The sequence below is a fragment of the Diadema antillarum genome, unplaced genomic scaffold, assembly GCF_040938485.1.
Source record: "Diadema antillarum isolate AM-2024a unplaced genomic scaffold, OU_Dant_1.0 scf00000018, whole genome shotgun sequence".
Classification (NCBI taxonomy): Eukaryota; Metazoa; Echinodermata; class Echinoidea; order Diadematoida; family Diadematidae; genus Diadema; species Diadema antillarum.
This window is the reverse complement of record NW_027270907.1, coordinates 2,704,505-2,723,390: the sequence shown is the minus strand read 5'-3', so window position 1 is coordinate 2,723,390 and position 18,886 is coordinate 2,704,505. Positions and strand designations below refer to the sequence as shown.

Genomic DNA, 18,886 nt, shown 5'->3' with positions numbered 1-18,886 from the left:
TAGATAATATCAAAATGCTTTCAAAAGGTGGAATGAAATGATTGTGGCAGACCAGATGTACAGATCTGCACTGATAAACATCTAATGTAAGTGTTTTTGCATCATGAGCATTTGACATCTGACTCTTAAAACAAACAGTTTACTCAAAGATTTCTGATGCATTGTCTTCTTCCCCTGCTACGATTCTTTTTCCTATACTGAGCAGAAACCTCCGAAAATTTTATTTTCGCATTCCATCATTTCATCATCTTTGAGTAATGAGAGTAGGGGTGTTTTCTGCGTGTATTGATCTATATATAGGCATGGAGCTGCAACCACTTAGTTGATCTATAGGTGGGGAGTTATGCACTGTCTTCAGAATATTACGTTAAATTGTGACAGTGAGTTCAACTGAGTTTTCAATTGGGACTGGACCATTACTGCTGAAATTTGTCTGAAAAAAGAGACTACAGTGTATTGTGATATCATTGGTCATGTCTCAAAGCGGATAGCTCCATCCATAAAAATATTTCATTCTCCACTTAGTCAAACCCACTAAAGTGATCCCGTTTCAGAGGTAGGCATGAAAGAACATCACTGGGATGTACGATAGATCACAATGGAGAATTTGATATGCATGGTGAAGACGTATAGAAACTCACAAGAGATACACAAAAAAGTATTCCCTAATAAAAAGGGGTAAATTTTCAACGAAAAGGTTTTGAGCTCAATAATATGGTAGGGTATATTTTACCCTTATTTACTGACTTCTGTGTGAAGATGAGAACGATCATAATGATATCTTACGTCATGATGAATGAGCACACATTTAAGACAAAGTTGTCACTTTTTAAAAGTCACAGGAGTAATTTTTATGTTTTCGGGTTGTCCTTCCTTCAGGCCCCGTCACACTACAGCGAATGCCCAACGAATACCCAACGTATGTCCAATAAATTTGAAAATCTGAAGATATGTTAACATCCATTGGTAATACTATAGAATAGTTCGTAACATGCTTGGCGTTCTTTGTATTCATCAGCTATTCGTCGGGATTCGCAGAGATACGCTGGAGCCGATTTTATTTTTTAAACATGTCCAAAATCTCCAGCGTATCTCTGCGAATCCCTACGAATAGCTAATGAATTCAAAGAACGTCAGACATGCAAACTGTCTTCACATTTTCGAATTCGTTGAGCTTTCGCTTGGCATTCGTTGGGCATTCGCTGTAGTGTGACGGGGCCTTTCTGTCCGTCCGTCCGTCCGTCTGTCCTTAATCAATTTCGTGGACAGCGTATCTAAAAATCCGTGTGAGGTATCCTCATGAGGCTTGGCATGTATATGTCTTTTAACTTTTTGTTGCTCATGCTAAAGGTCAAATGATCAAAATGTTACTATTTCCCCATATCTATGCAATGCCTTCAGGTTTTTTCTTGGAACTTATAAGTGTATACAATGTACTACCCAGAATAAATTCTCCAGAGAGAATTTCGCGCCATTAGCTCAAAGGTCAAAGGTCAAGCGAAAATGTTAAAATGTCACTTTTTCTCCATATCTCGGAAATGGTTCAAGGTATCTCCATGGAACTCAGTACATATGCATGTACTGACAAGCAGTGGCTACCTAGGGAATTGGGGTGATGGAGTTAAAGGTCAGGACAAGGTCAATGTCAACTCCTCAAAATTTCACTGTTTCCCTCATATATCTATGTATGCAATGCCTGCAGGGTTTTTCTTGAAACTTAGTGTAAACATGAATTACCCAATAGAGACTCTCTGAACAAAAAAAAAAAATTGCCAGAAGATCAAAGGTCACAAGGTCAACGGTCAAGTGAAATGCTCAATTTCGCTTCTTCCTCCATATCTCAAAAGTGGCTGAAGGTATCGTCATGAAACTAAAAACATATTTACACATGTTCTGCCTGCCCGACAGTGATTCTCTTGGGAATTTTAGGGTCATATGGTTAAAGGTCAAGGGTCAAAGGCCAGGTTAAAATGCTAACATTTTACTATATTACATTTTTTCCATATCTTGAAAATTACTCTATGCATAAACTTAAAAAAAGGGTCAAAAGTCCAGCAAAAATCCTCAAGTCTTCGAACACCTGCTTTCTTTGATAGAAACTTAGCCATTCACAATGAAACATAGTTTAAGATAAGTGAACCTCCAACACATCTGTGACAAACATTGTTATAACGTACCATATACCTATTGGGAGAATAGCGATATTTCGAGTTGGAGGTATGGAAAAAAGAAAAAAAATCTATCCTCTGACCCCCTCTCAACTACCCTGACACTTTTAATTTTTCTGTTACGGCTAGGTGAGATTAGATTTAGGGGAAGATGGCAATGTCTAATCCACATATAACTTTCAAATTGACATTAGATATCAATTATTACCAATAAGTAACAGCGTATAATTTTGTGTGAACATGAAGAAGGAGTCGTTGTGTAGTGGTTGAAAGAAAACACTATCAATGGAGCAAGAAAAGCCAAAACATATTAACTGTTGATAATGCATAAGAGGGTCAAAAATGTGGTTAATAAAACAACAACAGCAAATAAACAGTCACCAGAAGCAAAATGTTTCACCGACCCCTCAGTCAAGACTTTTGTGACTTTTAAAAAGTGATCGTTTTCCAAACTGATGAAATTCTTCCATCCAGTTGTTTTTATTGCAAGTTATTGACAAATTGTCCTCCATCGACGTAAAAATATACTTAATTAATTAGTGTTTAGTAGTAGACATAAAACTATCAGCATATTACTTTTATACAATTATTCAACTCATAAATGTATGCATCATTATCCTTTCCTGCATCATCACTATTACATCATCGACATTAAATAATAATCAGAAAGTCACCTGTTTCAACACTAACTTCACTAGGGCACACTTACATACAAAAATAAAGAGGGGATATAACAAAACACATCCCCCGAACACACCGCGTTTTATTTGCCTAAATCGACAATAAAAACAAAAATTACACCCAGATAAACCAATTTCTAAATTGTAAATCTCACGCCAAGCAATCTCTCACTTGCATATCCCCAGTTGAGATTATATATTACATAATATAAGGTTTTTTAACCTTATAACATTTAAACTTATCAACTTCACGAAATACCAAAACTTATCCGGCATCTTAAAGTAAAACACCGTGATATGAGTTTAATTTAACAATTGTTCAACCCCGAGAAAAATCATTTGATATACCAAACAGCAATGTGAATCCAATACTTATCAGGAATATAGCATGAATACACAAAAAACTATACTCGTAAAAACTTATCTCAGTTATGCTAATATTATGTATCAGTAGTTTTCGTTTTGTTTTGTCTTGTTTTGATTTGTTTTGTTTTGTTCTTTTTTTGTATTGTGTCATAATTGTTACCTTTTCGGAGAAGCCTTGACAGGTCAATGGCCTTTGCTTCTTCCTCCACACCCTGTATTGCATATGATTGACATGTTGTCCTGTATATTGTTCATTCTTTTTTACCAGTTGTCAATTGTGGAAATAAATGAAATGAAATGAAATAAAGATTAGAGTAAGGGTTTAGGGTTAGAATTTGGGTTTGGGTGCGACTTAGGTACAGCATTAGGATTATAGGGTAGTAAGAGTAAGGGGAAAGGTCCCGAAGTGCGAGTTAATTGTCAAGGGGGTAATTGACCTAAAGGTGTACAGTAGCCTATTTTACCGACGTCAGTGAATTGATCGATAGTCCGATTATTACCTGAATCACCTACGATGAAGCCCAGTAAGTTGAAAACTTGTAGAGGGCCATTCAACGGATTCAATCCTGACACTTGCCTGAGCCTGAGGAGATCCACGTGATGTATCAACGGGATGATCAGTTTGTGCAATCTGGATTAAATTTGTTATGTTTCTGCTTCCAGTGATCATTGAGCTTAGACTTGAAGCTGTTCACTGATGTTGCCTCGACAACTTCTGCACAAAGGCTATTCCAAGTATTTACTACTCTCTGACTGAAGGAGTTCAACCTTTGATTTTACTAGTTCGACACCTGATTATGGAGTTCCAATACTCCTTTGACTGATCTCATCTAATGTCAATCATTCTGATCATATCATGACAGGTCGGTGACTCATGCCACTGTCTGATCGAATAGTAATCACTCGTCTAATAATCTATATGTTCCTTCGTTAAAACACGAATGAATACCAGTGATGATAATGGTCAAATTTAGACAGGGAGCGATCGTTCTTGGCTAGCAATAATCATTGATCGCTGATTGTACACCAAACGATTTCATTATAATTGATTTTATTCTGATAATTGTGTTATGCTGGATCGTAGATTTTGTCATCTGACTTGTCATGAATTTGTATCGAATATGGGATTAATAAAAGATTATGGGAAAAAATGATGTACGGGATATCGATGTCTTTTGTATACCAGTAGGCCCATACTTGTGATTGACAGATGACGTCACTAGCAGAATATTGGTTTTGAAGGTGTTTTTTTTTGTGTGTGTGTTTGAGTGTGTGTGTTTGTGTGGTTGTATCCAAGTCATCTCAAGAAAAAGAGATCACGGAGCGTAAAATTTTTATATAAGTATCGCCACAGAAGTGATGTTGAGGGTACATGTATCATGGATCAACACAAGTCAACACAAGTCAACACAAGACATCACCGGCGTCGGTGGGCGGGTTCTCTACCTACTTTGCCGACGGGAACGGCGTATCCCTGCATTTCGGTGCAGGAGTAGGCAGGTGACATCTTTTCCGAAACCCTGTCCCCTTTCCTTCCTTTGTAAATATATCACTTGTAAATATTAAAATAAATGTGATTAGTTTTTTCTTGTAAATAATTAGAAGTAGTATAGGTTTTGTAATTGAATTTAAGGGTATATTTGAATAGTTATATTTCTTGGAGCAAATTGCCCACCCGGCAGAGTGTTCCAATAAATCTAAAACAACAACGACAACAACAAGTCAACATGCATTTTGCACGACATGGGTCCTTTAAAGGGATGGCGTAGTTTGTGTTGAGATGGGGTATTTAATTTCTAACTTTTTTTATATAATATAATTATAAATCAATTATGAAATACTAAAGAGAATACAATAATAAATTTTAAGAGGAATTAAAAGTTGATTTGATGAGAATTGGTTTTGAAAATGGTCTAGATATCAAAAAACAAAGTGCATGTATAGTGGTCCTAATAAAAGCTGGGTCCCATCTTTTATTAAGACCACTTTCTTTTCAGATATCTCAGCCATTTCAAAACCAATTTTCATCAAATACACTTTGAATTCTTCTTAGAATTGTATGTGCTTTCATATTTCATAAGAAGCGTCTCACTATCTTGCAAAAAAAGGTTAGAAACCCCGAGGATCCATCTCAACCAAAACTGCAGATACCATTCCTTTATATCAGTATATATAATGTATACAGCTGGCCTGGCCCCCGTGGGAGTCCATTAACCCCTCCCGTTAAAAAAATATATAAAAGTAAAGAAATTAAATTCTTTATTATATTTAATATAATCTTTTTAACCGTAGGTAAAGAATTCCAGAGAGCGATATATATGTGGAATATGAATTGACATTTAGAATATTATATGGATGGTTTTCTGTAAGGCACGTGGTATAGTAAAAGGATTGAGCCGTTTGTCAATATCAATTTTGTCCAAAGGAGTGTGACCCAAAGGTCATACCAGGGGTCATCCTCCTGGTATGACTTGTGTCATGACACTGGATACTTTGAATCGAGATTTTTTTTTTTTTTTTTTTTTTTTTTTGCCCTCTGATGTGTGACTGCACCAATATGAGCCAAAGGGACTCATTTTCAGATATGATCCCTATACGTACGTATATTATGTACAAGTAATATACACAGATATATATTTCAATCTCACTCACTCTCTCCCTCTCTCTCTCTCTCTCTCTCTCTCTCTCTCTCTCTCTCTCTCATGGCCTGCATATCTATCTTTCTATACTTTGTATCTGTTGGATTATCTACGTTCGTATCTATTCACCCCAGCCCTCTTATCTATCTCTCTTTCTTTCCTGACATAATATATACATACCCATATAAATGAAATAGAATACTGATAAACATAGAAATACTAGTACAATATATTTCTGGAGGAAGATATGATGTTTATATATTCTTATATTTGTTTTTTTTTTATATTTATATATTTATTAATTTAAATATTTGTATATTTACATATTATGTAAATATATAAATATACAAATACATGGATATATAAATATACAAACAAACAAATATATGAATATATAAACATACTGTATATCATATCTTTCCTCCAGATATTCTTCAATAAATCTACCATCTTTTCTTTTCTCTTTCTCAAGTTTTATCCATACACTTTTAGGTTTAAAACACACTTTACAAAAACACACACACAAAAGCACACATGCCCACACATCCACACACAAAGACATGCATACTTGAAGCAAGTGGGGCCTACTTCTCTGACAACACAACATAAATTATAAGACATTAATTGCCCTTGTTAATGTATTGTGAAAAAAAGCATTAACAAACTTTTATTACCACCATGGTTTCTTAATCATCTCTTTATCATATTAATAAATACATAATTTATCACAATCAAATTATCTTGTTCTTTGAGGGTTTTAACAACGTACAAAACAACAAACCAATAAAATGTCTGAACTTTGTAAAACACGTATCTCACTTCAACACATACATGAGTTGGTCATTTGAATACACACTGTACAAAGCACAAAATATACATTACAGTCATGAATTTGAATGCAATTCAATGCATCGAGATCAACATTTCCACTGGACATCGGGGTCCAATGATTACCGCACTTCCCTCCCCCAATTTGCATAAATGAGGGGTCGACAAAAAAAGGTTTCAAACATAGAACTGACTCTCTTGAGATGTGTTATCTCTTGTCTGAAAACATTTCAATAAATACGATCTAATTGCTATATACAAACATACACCATAATACACTCTCGTACCTTCCGCAGTCAACAACCAGTGACCACCAGTTATTACTATTCACTGCATGGTTTTTTCTTTCTTTCTTTTTTGGACCCACAAGAGTAGCTTTTAGTTTTCATGAAGCTCTCTCCTGGACTACAAACTATAATAACACTTTACCCCATGGACTCCTGTCAGAAATAGTTACTGAGTCTTCCAGGAGTCAAGCAAATTATAATCTTCAGGAGTCAAGCGAATTATAATCTACCTTTGCATGCTTTATACTCGAATTACTGGTATCAATTCTGTTCAAAACTTTTATGGTTGCATAGACAAGGTTGTGATTCATTTTCATTTTAAACCACTGGTAATACTCTCAAAGTAATGGGGGTGATTAATCCTTTTCAGTAGAGCGAAAGAGATTGGAATGAAAGGAGGCAAGATCATGAGGATTTGATGATGAGGAGAAAATCAGCTTACCGGGAATATTCTGCACCGTAGCAACTTTTGCAATGCTCTAGTTTTGATTCGCAGAAGAGAAGAGTACAACAAGCAATCAGTTTTGAAATGTCACTGAATGTGAAAGAATGTGTTTCTCAATTTAGTTTAATAGGGAAAGCAGTGGATGTCAGTTTAGTTATGGATCATTACAAAACACACCATACTTCTTGAATGGTGAATCTACTTATCTGCATGCACGCAGCGAAGTATTAAAGGTATTGTTGTATTGGCTTCTTTCAGCAGTTGTAGGAAATTTCAGAGGCACACCTTAGAAACAAAAGAAAGTTCTCCAAGACATAGTTACAAGAAACAAAATCTGCAAGATTTAAGTGGGTTCATGGGATATATGCAGCGGAAGAAATGCATATCTATTTTTATGCCTTTCTCTACTGAGAATACTTTATATGAATGTCACACAAAGAAACAAATATGTAACATGTTATTCATGAATAATGTAAGCATTAGTGTACCCTTTGCCTAGTGAAATAACAGACTGAGAAAAAGACAAAACACAGAGGGGCTGTTAAACCACAGAAGTATTACAAAGTAGAAAACTTTGAGGTCAATGTACAATAAAAATCCATGATCACATCAAACATGCACACACATAAGAGCATCAAGAAGATCTAATGATGGGGAAAATAAATATGAATAGTTGTAAAGTCTTTGAGGAAGTACCCTATACCATAGAGGCTTGCACAAAGTTTATGCAAACAATATGAAATGCCCAGATAACATGGTGAAGGTACATGTCTACAGAGAACAATAAAATAATACAGTACTCTTGATAGCATGCCTCAGCTTTTTGGCATCATGCCCAGTGAGGAATTAAACAACACTCTTATCTTATTTGTTCTACTTAAATCCCTGACTGGAAGGACTAGAGAATTTTAGATAAATCCAACTCAAGACTGATTCAAGGAAACATTAACAACATTTGGCAATCTGTTGGAGGGAGAAAAAAACATAAACATCTGAGGCAAGAAGTGAAGCAGTTCGTTGACCTTACATGATTATATTGATCAGACAAGCCTTAGATGTATTGGGGTGCTAAATAATCATTATTAGCCAAAATATCAAGTTGGCCATGGACATGATTGTGCATGCTGGACGTGCAGTAATATCACAGAGCTTCAAACAAAGCTCCAATTGGTAATATACAGCTCCATTGGATTACACATTAAACTTTGCCCAGAGTATGTGCCTATGCCTAGCTATCTATACAGTATTCCTCCAAGAAGAGATGAACGAATGGACGAAGCTCCCTAGGCGAATTCCACCAAGAGGTTTTGCAGACAAAATGTCAAACTTAAGAATGATAGGACTGCTCTCTGTTCAAAGACTTCATACTCATATTCATTACATAGAGGTATGACCCTGACAGTGTATTATAGACTAATGCGGCTGTATGTCTTCTAGTGGCTTGCTAAAAAAAAATTACAGGGGGTTTTGAATTCATGCTGTATGTGATGAGAACCTTACAAAGGTTCTGCCAATGATGCTGCATCACATGAAGTTTCAGGAAGTAGTAAGTTATAAATTTCAGCACAGTGAATCAACAAGTAAATGCCGCCTTTGCACTTTGTGCCCTTTTATCACATACACGTACAATAACATGGTATACACAGTGGGGGAGGTGACTTGTGAATGACTGCACATGCTTGGAGCAAATCACCTCATTGGCATACATTGGTTTGGGGTTGTGTTTTTATTTGTCAAACATAGCTATACAATCCACATCAAGAGAGCGTGTGGTGGCTGAACAATATTATATTGTGATGTGGGAGAAAAAAAAACATGGCAACAAATGGGTGGGCAATATTATGATATGCTGGCCATGACTGATCCCAATTAAATCCTCAACCCCCTCCCCCCCCCCCCCCCCCCCCCCGAGAAATATAGACAAAGAAAATATAGGCCTTAACTAATAACAGCAATTACCCCAAAACTCAAGATAGACTCCAGCCATTTTTTTGTTCCTGATCGAATGTGTTCAAAGGCTTGATCGTCCATTGAGGACGAGCTGATTTTGTTATAACATGCATTTTCCATAGACAGTCACACCTTCCAAAGTATGCACAGGCCTAGTCTTCAACGTTAAGGACGCATTGAAGGACATAAATACATAAATACAGGCGGAACATTATTGGAGGACAAATCACTTCCTTATCACTTGCATCCGCTGTCTTTTTTTCATCCCTCTTTCTCTCTCACACACACACATGCATGCTTAGAGCTAGAATATCACTACTAAGTAATTGTAAAACAAGTCTCTACAATGCAAAGTGCACACTATTAACCCATTGACGATGGACTGATTTTCCTACAACACATATTTCCCATAGACACCTGCCCAAGTATACTCGGGACTCGTCCTCGACGGGTTAACCACACACATTGGGAGTCAGACAAAACAATCTAGTACCATCACACTGGCTAGGAAAACTTGACAAGAGAAGAGAGGTAAAAATAGGAGACTGTGAGCTCAAAAGTGAAAGTATATAACACATAAATTGTAAACAAAAGCAGGAAGGAGACAGACCTATACTTTCACACCATACATTTAAGACCAGACATTGCAATATCGTGCCAACTTCCCCCAAGCAACATCCTGCATGAGTTTCAAAATGGTTCGAGAGAAACGTAAAATCTTCCTGCCATGATGCCGGATGTACAGAAGTATTTCCTGATAGACATACGTTGATGCATTTTGTATGTAACGTCACATACTCTTTGGAACACATCTCCAACCCCCATATAATATACAAACACCTCCGATCATGAGTCAAACAGCCCTTTGCGGTAGTGTTTATAAATTAACATGTCTTGGCATGTCTCCAGGTGTTGTAAAAAATATGAAATGTTTACATTTCTTGCACCCTTCCCACATTTACGACAACAGCTCAAATGATACGACGTACATGTCTAAGAGATCAACCTTCATAATGTGTTACATTGAGCCTCCATTTCTTTTCCCACAGTCCATTTCATGTTTGACAAATAGGTGCAGCCTATCTTAAAAATTACCAGATGGGCATGAAAATTATTTTCTTCTTTTTTTTTTTTTACACAACATGTGAATCTAAACAATATAAGCCCATTTCATGCTTTGCTGATGTGTGCAACTACCTTTAATTATCACAAAATGGATATGAAAATAAATCTTGAGTTTTGTTTTTTTTTTTGGCACAAAATGTAATTCTAGTAAAACAGCTGGTTGGCTCAAGTCTATGAAATACATACCTATAGGATTAATCTGAACAACCTCAACATCAATGACAATTATAGAAAGTCAACGGTATTTCCAAGCAGTGGGCCTCAAAGGGGTAAATCAATTAGTTAACAGTAGTGGTAAACAGTATGCCTGCTGTGTGCAGCTTGCTGTCATAATGCTTATTGCTACACTAGCGCCCTCTAGAGGCGACAGTACATCCAATGTCTGCACTGACATGGTCTTGTTATAGACCGTTTCAATTTCGATGACCTATTCACCTACCGCCGCTAGCGGCGCTATAACGGCCGCCATAACTGGGGGCCAACGGGGGCTCCCAGCGAGCTAGCTACCCAGCGAGTTGCACTTGCAGCTAGCAGCCCAGCGTACCCATCGCGCATAGTTAGCCGGGCGCGGCCGCATGCGCCGCCGGCGGCCGCTGGGTCGGCGACCGCCGCGCTAAAATTGTGATTGTTTTACTCACTGTGGAAAAGTCATTCAGCGGCATTTAATGCCTTTCTTTTGGACAAATTGAGTAATTCAGACATATCGATCTAAAATGAAAGCTTCAAAGGATCAGAAAAAAAAACCCACATATTGTGCAGTTGTTTGGGTGCACAAATAACAGGCGAAAAACCGGAAATGGAAGCTGCACGTCAGTGTGTGAAATTCAGACACCACTGACGCATGATGAATATATACACTTAAGTGAAACACAGCGGTATAAAAAATGCACAGATTTTCGAAACAAACTTTGGCCTATGCCTAATAGATTCTCTATTTAATATAGGGTAAATCACTGCACATTCATATTCGTAAAATAAAGTTGTTCATTTTAGAAGAAAAGTTCAGATGAAATTTTTTGATAATTCATTAATTATTATCATTTTTTTTAACGCTTGGTGCAATACTTACAAAAGTTAGAATACACTTCCTGGCTACTATTATACTATATGACAAACATTTCAAAGCCTACACTATACAGCCAAATGAATGTTTCAAGATGTGTAAAAAAATCTTATATTGTAATTTTTAACGTCTTCACTAAACGTTCAGCATTAAATTGACCATATTCAATTTGGGCCTGGAACTCTGAATTTGATTTAATTTTTGATAAAGTGATACTTATAGATTTTAAACTGCTATGAATGGTGGCAAACATCCGTTTCATAAGCATAATTCACATTAAGAAAGTTTGATTTGAAAATCACTTTTGTAGATTATAATTTTAGGCGTTAGCGCGATGTTAAATGCAAGGTTACTTAGACCTTAAACAGTAGAATTTTTGGTTGTTGACATCAGGCGACGTAAATTAACTTCTTAAGTTTATACGGCATAGAAACGCCTAGATTTGCCTTCAGTTTGGTTTACTTAGTTAGACTTGCCGGAAGTTTATTTAGTGACAAACGAAAATGATATAGGAATCAGGATATAGCTTGGGTTCTAGAAGTCAATAGGTCTAGACGGGTCTAGATCTAGTCTGGTCTGTTGGCTAGAATTCTAGACAAGATCTAAAAAATGTTAGACAGACTCTACCCCGCTGGTCCGAGAAAAGCCTAACACAGATAGTTGCTTTGATAGCGCCATATCTACTATCTAGCTCAAGATTCTGATTCATTATTTGTATTTAATTATATCAGTTAACTGCTCAACAGTCTAGGCTTACTATCTAGACGTCTGTCTGCGCCTAGCCATAGTTCTCCCCAGGTGTTTTTATCCTCTTACACAAATGTGAATAGATCTATAAGGGGCTTACACGCGAGTACCCAGGTCATCGCAAAAGAAATAGAGTCTACAAACACTCACTGATGGTACCGATATTTACCTTGAAGTTCAACTTTGGGCTACAGCCGTATATGCCATCTACCCATTCGCTCATAGTCGGTATAAGTTGTTTAATTTTATTAATTAGCTAACGAAAAAAAAAAACAAGTAGACTCTATAGTTGTCACAAATCCAGATGCGTCGATCGCTGCCAGCGCCAGAGATAGGTAGCTGGCCGGCTGGCGCCGGGTGGTAAAAGCACTGGCTGCCGCTGGCACCCTTGCCACGCACGCATGGCGCTTGCCGACCCGGCCTGGTTGGCCCCCAGTTATGGCGTCGCCTTAAGAGGGCGCACTTCCATGAACAGTCACTTGAATCGGTCTATAGGCACTGACACAGCCGAGGACTGTCCGTGTGTACGTGTCTGTGGGGAGAACTGTTCAATACACACAGTGCAGAGCAGCATGAATGACTCATTCTCTGTCTTACATTCAGATGATACATTCCATCTTTGTCAAGAACCAAAACTGCTCAAAACGCTAATACATTCTTGTCTCATTGCTACTACCTTTTGGCCTCTTACTTCCCTTCAATAGAAACAAAGAAAAAGATAATCAGTATGACACACTTAAAAACAATGAACATATATCATCAGCTACTTGTCTTTCAGACGGAAGTGGTCTATGAGAGCTTTCAATACCCAGACTAGTCTTTGATCTTTGCTGGTGATAACTTTTTACACAAGAATATGGGGAATACAAAGAGATATATAATATGTCTAGAGAGAGAGAAAGAAAAAAAGATTACCAATGAAGAATAAAAATATTATGGACTATTTTAGAATTGCCAGTTTCACTGTCAAGTACAGAATGGAAGGAGCATTTTGACACAATAATTTTATTTTACTTGAACAAATGAGACTACATTTCTTTGTCTGGCATATGACGTGATGAATCTAAAACCCCCTTTCACAAAAAGGCTCATACAATATCAAACCACATGACTTGTCAGGACGTTGCATATAATGCTAATGATGACTGTTGCTATGCGCTCTCAGCACTGCTCTATCACATGACTCCAGTGTATGTATCTTATACAACTCATCTTTCACATGCCCAAGCATAGGCATCCTAGTCCAGTAACAAAATTGACTGTATCGCCACTGCCCAGCAGTGTAGTTCGTTAAAACACATCGAATCCAAACAAACGTAATGACAAATTCCCAGAAACATATACATATCATACATATCTGATACCATATCTTACACGCAGAAAATTCAATGACTGAATGAAATGGCATAAATGGAAAAAAAAATGAAAAAATGATCAAATGTCAGGACCATACATTTACAGCACTTGTCATGGGGAACTTAATTATAGCTGACAGTGTTTCTAGCAGTCATAATCAAGTACCAAATATAAACTCTATCAAAATTTGCAGACCATTGACACATTTCCACAACTGTCAAAATCAAAATCACAGTTGTGGTAGCATTTTTGGCTTTTCTTTAAGAAAAGTTTCTGTAAGGACTAGTCTCCCCTTCAGGTTTACTCATTTCTGTTTAACTATTTAATTTCTTTCTTTCTCTTATTTTTGGCAGGTGGATTAGTATCCACTGGAACAAATTTCATGCCTGTTGGAGCAGTGGGGGTAACTCTCCCTTAACCCATTTTTCCCACAACTGAGAAATCTACTAAAGACTTGTTTTTAGGCACATCCAAATACCTGTATGCAATGGGTTAAAAAAAAACTTACAACAAGTTTACACTTTTCATGTTTGGTCCTTCATTCTGAGTATATGTAGGATGGGATTTGTGACCCATCACAGTGGAAGCTGTTTAAAATTGCCAATTTTCTGATGCTGACCTTCTATGGATCTGCCAGCCTTTGAGTGTTCAAATGATATAGAGTTTGTCCCACTACATGTAAAAGAGCTTATAAGAAAAACAGGTGCTGTGTTGCATCTGGCAGCCTGAATCTGGACTTAACCGAGAACAAAAATGTTACATTTCTTCAGTAGCACACTAATACTCTTTGGTGACAATAAAGGCAATCATCTATTGTGACTGCAAGAGGGAATCTACGATTCTTTTTTTTTTTCTCATATATCTTCCCCTTTCTTCAGTTTGGCCTGTGTCATCTCTCTGAAAGTTTTCAATAGCGCAATATGAGTCTCTGTACCAATATGACCCTTGCCCATTCGCATATATCAATCACGTATACTGTACAGTACTGTTTCAGTATCAATCATATACTACGTTGAGGATTTTATCCTATTCCACATTTTCAAAATGGACTGAATCTGGCTCAATGAACAGGGCAAATTTAATGTGCATCCTCTCCTAGTTGGTGGGAAATTGTTATCTTTGATCCTTAAGAAGAGATGCTCCTTAATTTTTCATCCTCTGTCTGCAGTTCAATCACTCACAAAATATATGGCATACATAGAATATTCTTACAGCTTTATTCTCTCACTCTGTGATCAGATGAATGGACAGCAAACAGTGACTTCCTCTCCTTTCTTTCATCTGCCATGGCTCAGAGAGAGATAGAAAGATAAAGAGATAGACAGATATATTGGCAAGAGAGAGAGAGAGATAAATAGGAAGATGGAGAGAGATAGAGACAGATGGAAAGATAGACAAGAAGAAAGATATAGACAGTGAGAGAAATATATAAATAGACAGATAGAGAGAGATAAAGACAGAGATAGAGAAAGAGCCAGATGGAAAGAGACAAAGAGAGAGAAAGATAGTGAGAGAAATATATATATATATATATATATATATATATACAGAGAGAGAGGGAGAGATGGATGGAGAAAATGTGAGAGAAAAAAAGGCCAGTGGGAAGAGGCAAGTACAGTTAGTGGACCCCCATGCAGACTCTCAGCTAGTCAATCAAACAGTCGTCTGCTTGCTGTAGGTGTCGTAGATGCGCTTGGCCAGCGTGTCACGGAGCATGCTGGGAAGGTCGCAGGGGTGTGGCTTGGGCGGGAAGACCAGCTTCTTGAAGGTTTCGTTCTTGGCAAGGAGTTCGGGCATGTTGAGGAGGAAGAAACGGTGGCAGTAATCCAGCAGCGCCTCAGCACCATATAGCTGAAAAATTGATTGATTGATTGATTGATTGAATAACATCAATTGCAGCCCGCAGGCTGAATTGCGGAAATCTTACATGAATCAGCATAAATACATTCAAATATACATTAAAAAATATTAACTACTGAAAAATAAAGTCAACTATTAATAAAACAAAAGCAAGTATATTACAATTACAATTTCTAACACTGCTATTCTCATTTTCATAATCTTTCTGATTTAGCTGCTTTACCCAGAGAACAGACCACAGCACAACCATCAGCTTTTAGTCGGGTCTCATGCCTCAGATTAGATATTCTACACCAAACAAGCCGTTGAGGACGAGTCCCGAGTATACTCGGGCAAGTGTCTATGGGAAATGCCTGTTGTAGCAAAATCAGCCCATCCTCAACGGGTTAATCAAAACCCCAGATAATGTCACGAGATTGAACCATGATGAGGCAAGGGGTGAATAAGTGCATGAGTGTCAGTTACTGACACCAGCAACTACTAGTAGTGGAACTTGCCCAGTGCCTCGTAATTTGCCCCAGTTAAGACATACAGTGTAAAAGATAAAATCAATCAGGTTCAAGGCTTGAGTAAAGGCTACACCACCTCCCGGGGGATTCCCCCTATATTCCCATCCACTCACCCTGGCTTGTCTGTAGATGGTGGTGGCGTTGTCCCAAGTGAGCTCCAGGCTCAGCAGGCGCTCACAGTACAGCTGGAGCCCACTCAGGGCAAAGTAGTTGGCTGCTGACATCAGCTGAACACAGGAAATGAAAAAGAAATATTGATTACCATGAATGAATGTATGCATTGATAATTTTGTGTATGAATAAATAAAGGACCAAATACAACTACAAGGATAGAAATATGAAAGGAAAGACAGACAGATAGATAGATAGATAGACAGATAGATAGATAAATAGATAGAAAGTAATTATAAATGAATAAATGAATGAATGAATGAATGAATGAATAAATAAATGAATAGACAAATAGATAAATACATAGATAAATAAATCAATCAATAAATAGCTAAATAGATAAATAAATAAATAAATAAATGAATCATAAATAGATAAATAGATAAGTAAATAAATAAATAAATAATGCATACTTGAATAACTGAACTTGCAAACTATAAATTGATGAACAATTTAGTAACAAGTAGACGGACAAATGATCAATAGATGAATGAATTCATAGATTGACACCGGAAATGAGTTGGAGAAATATACAGCACCAAACTGATCAAAATTCCACTCTCAATGCTATTATTACAGATGGGTGCTTGCATTACACTGATGTAGATGGTACGAACTAAGATATACTTGGGTAGAAAACTTTTTTTTTAGTAGGCTCTCACTTAGTAACACTTCATACCTCATTCAGCTCTCCAGGCTTCACACGGATGTTGTCTGTGCTGCCGTGGTACAGGTACTGCATGACGAGCTGGGAGGAGGAGGAGGAGGAGAAGAAGGAATTTCATTGGCCATCTCACACTTCGGAAATCATTAGAATCTTTTAGATTCATATTACAGGCCTGCTTGGTGCACTCTTGTATGAATTTATTCCCTTGATCATCAAAACTCCCTATTTTCCACTGGCTCAACTTCAAAAACACTATAATTGTGAATCCAACACTACAATGGCATCACAATAATGCTTCTTCCTGCTGTTAATCAATACTTTATGCCAATATTCTGTTGTAACACATCACAGGGCTGCCAACTCTCACTCATTGAGAGTGAGACTCACTCATTTTGGTCCTTTCTAACTCTAAAACTTGATTTCATTTGCATGCATTTCTATTGATCTCACTCATTTTGACTCCTAAATTATAGCATTGGCCACCCTGCATATCAGGATTTACATGCAGAAAGTGCAGAAATAAAGTCCCTCCTTTAAAGAGGAAGCAAACCAAACCAATTAGCGCATACAAGTTTAGATTTTCTGACTCAGAGGGCTGTTACCATTTCTTTTTGAAACCTGCCACTGATTAATGGTGGGAGTCATGCATCCTTCAAGCCATTAGATGTGACAAAGACTGCTACACTATGGCTTCCCTGATGGTGGTGATATATAGGATAAGGAAGACAAGACTTCATGCTTTACCATTTCATCTTTATCCATTTTCTGAGGACTACTCACCTGAAAGACGCCGTAGCGGAACTCGCTGATCTCCACCACCGGTTTCTTGGGGTCCAGCATCCGGTCAGACAGCATGGCTTTGAAGCGCTTGGACGCCGTCACCAGGACAATCTTGTGGGCGTAGAACCTCCGACCCTCCACCACAAACGTGACGTCGGACATCTCAGGGTTGTTGATGTACTGAGGGTCTGCAGAGGTTACAAGAAAATTCATATCATTATATTCCTCTTTACTTCCTTGATTAATCATTATCAATGCACACTTCACTGCTCAATTTCTTCTCCCCCTTAGTTGTTGTTGTGGGGGGGGGGGGGGGGAGAGGGGTAGGGGCATTCATTTACTGCACCAACACATATGCACGGCTATTATATTGAGAGATGAGTCTCGTTCTAACATGCAATGTCTAAGACATTTCCTTCCTTTAAAATGTGGAAAAGGCTTTCACTTCTCTCAATTTATCATTCTATCAATCAATCAATCAATCAATCAATCAATCAATCAATCAATCAATCAATCAATCAATCAATCAATCAATACATTTATCTATCAAGTCTATCTTTCTATACATCTATCTATCTATTTATATGTCTAGCTATCTGTCTGTCTATCTATCTATCTGCCTATCTATCTATCCACAGATCTATCTACTATCTATAAATTCATTAATCTATCTATCTGTCTGTCTGTACATCTCTCTATCTTAATAAAACTGAAAGTCCAAGAAATAAATCAGCAGACAGTGATTAGAAAATAAAGCACTACAGAATAGTCTGTGCACAATTAAGTTTTGCATTGACAAAAGTTTCTATCATTTAAACCCTGTTCAAATACCACTTTTGAGATGGCATGGCATGATTAATCACATGAAGGAGAAAACGAATGAATATGAACCACAACTTCACAATCTTTTAATAGAACATAAAATCAACAAAAACATCTACAAGATAATTCTGCAAGAAAACTTATGACATTGTGCTGATATTGTACTGAAGCCTTGTACTTTGTAAAGAGACTGGTATCAAATCTCACCTATTCTGGCTGCATGCATGGCTCCTGGACAGGGTATGTCTGGGATCGGATCCATTCCCATGAGATGGGAGAAGACGTTAGCCAGCTGTTTACTGACCAGCTCATTCTGGTTAGAAAAAGAAGAGGGATAGATGTTTCAGAGCAATTACAAATGCATGACTTGCTAAATAATAACTTACTACATATAATGCAATATGATATACACTAAAACAATTC

The 18,886-nt window shown here is 37.3% G+C and overlaps 1 protein-coding gene across 1 annotated transcript in view; it reads right to left on the bottom strand.

Annotated features, from left to right (window-relative positions):
* Nucleotides 1–15,307: 15,307 nt before the first annotated feature.
* Nucleotides 15,308–18,886, bottom strand: part of LOC139727690 (ankyrin repeat and BTB/POZ domain-containing protein 2-like) — a 66,649-nt gene continuing 63,070 nt past the window's right edge. The window contains exons 13-17 of the mRNA XM_071638674.1: nucleotides 18,671–18,776; nucleotides 17,642–17,829; nucleotides 16,874–16,942; nucleotides 16,137–16,250; nucleotides 15,308–15,505 (exon numbers count right to left, since the gene is read on the bottom strand). Of these exons, the coding sequence (XP_071494775.1) occupies nucleotides 15,308–15,505; nucleotides 16,137–16,250; nucleotides 16,874–16,942; nucleotides 17,642–17,829; nucleotides 18,671–18,776 (675 nt within the window). The remainder of the gene's footprint in view (nucleotides 15,506–16,136; nucleotides 16,251–16,873; nucleotides 16,943–17,641; nucleotides 17,830–18,670; nucleotides 18,777–18,886) is intronic.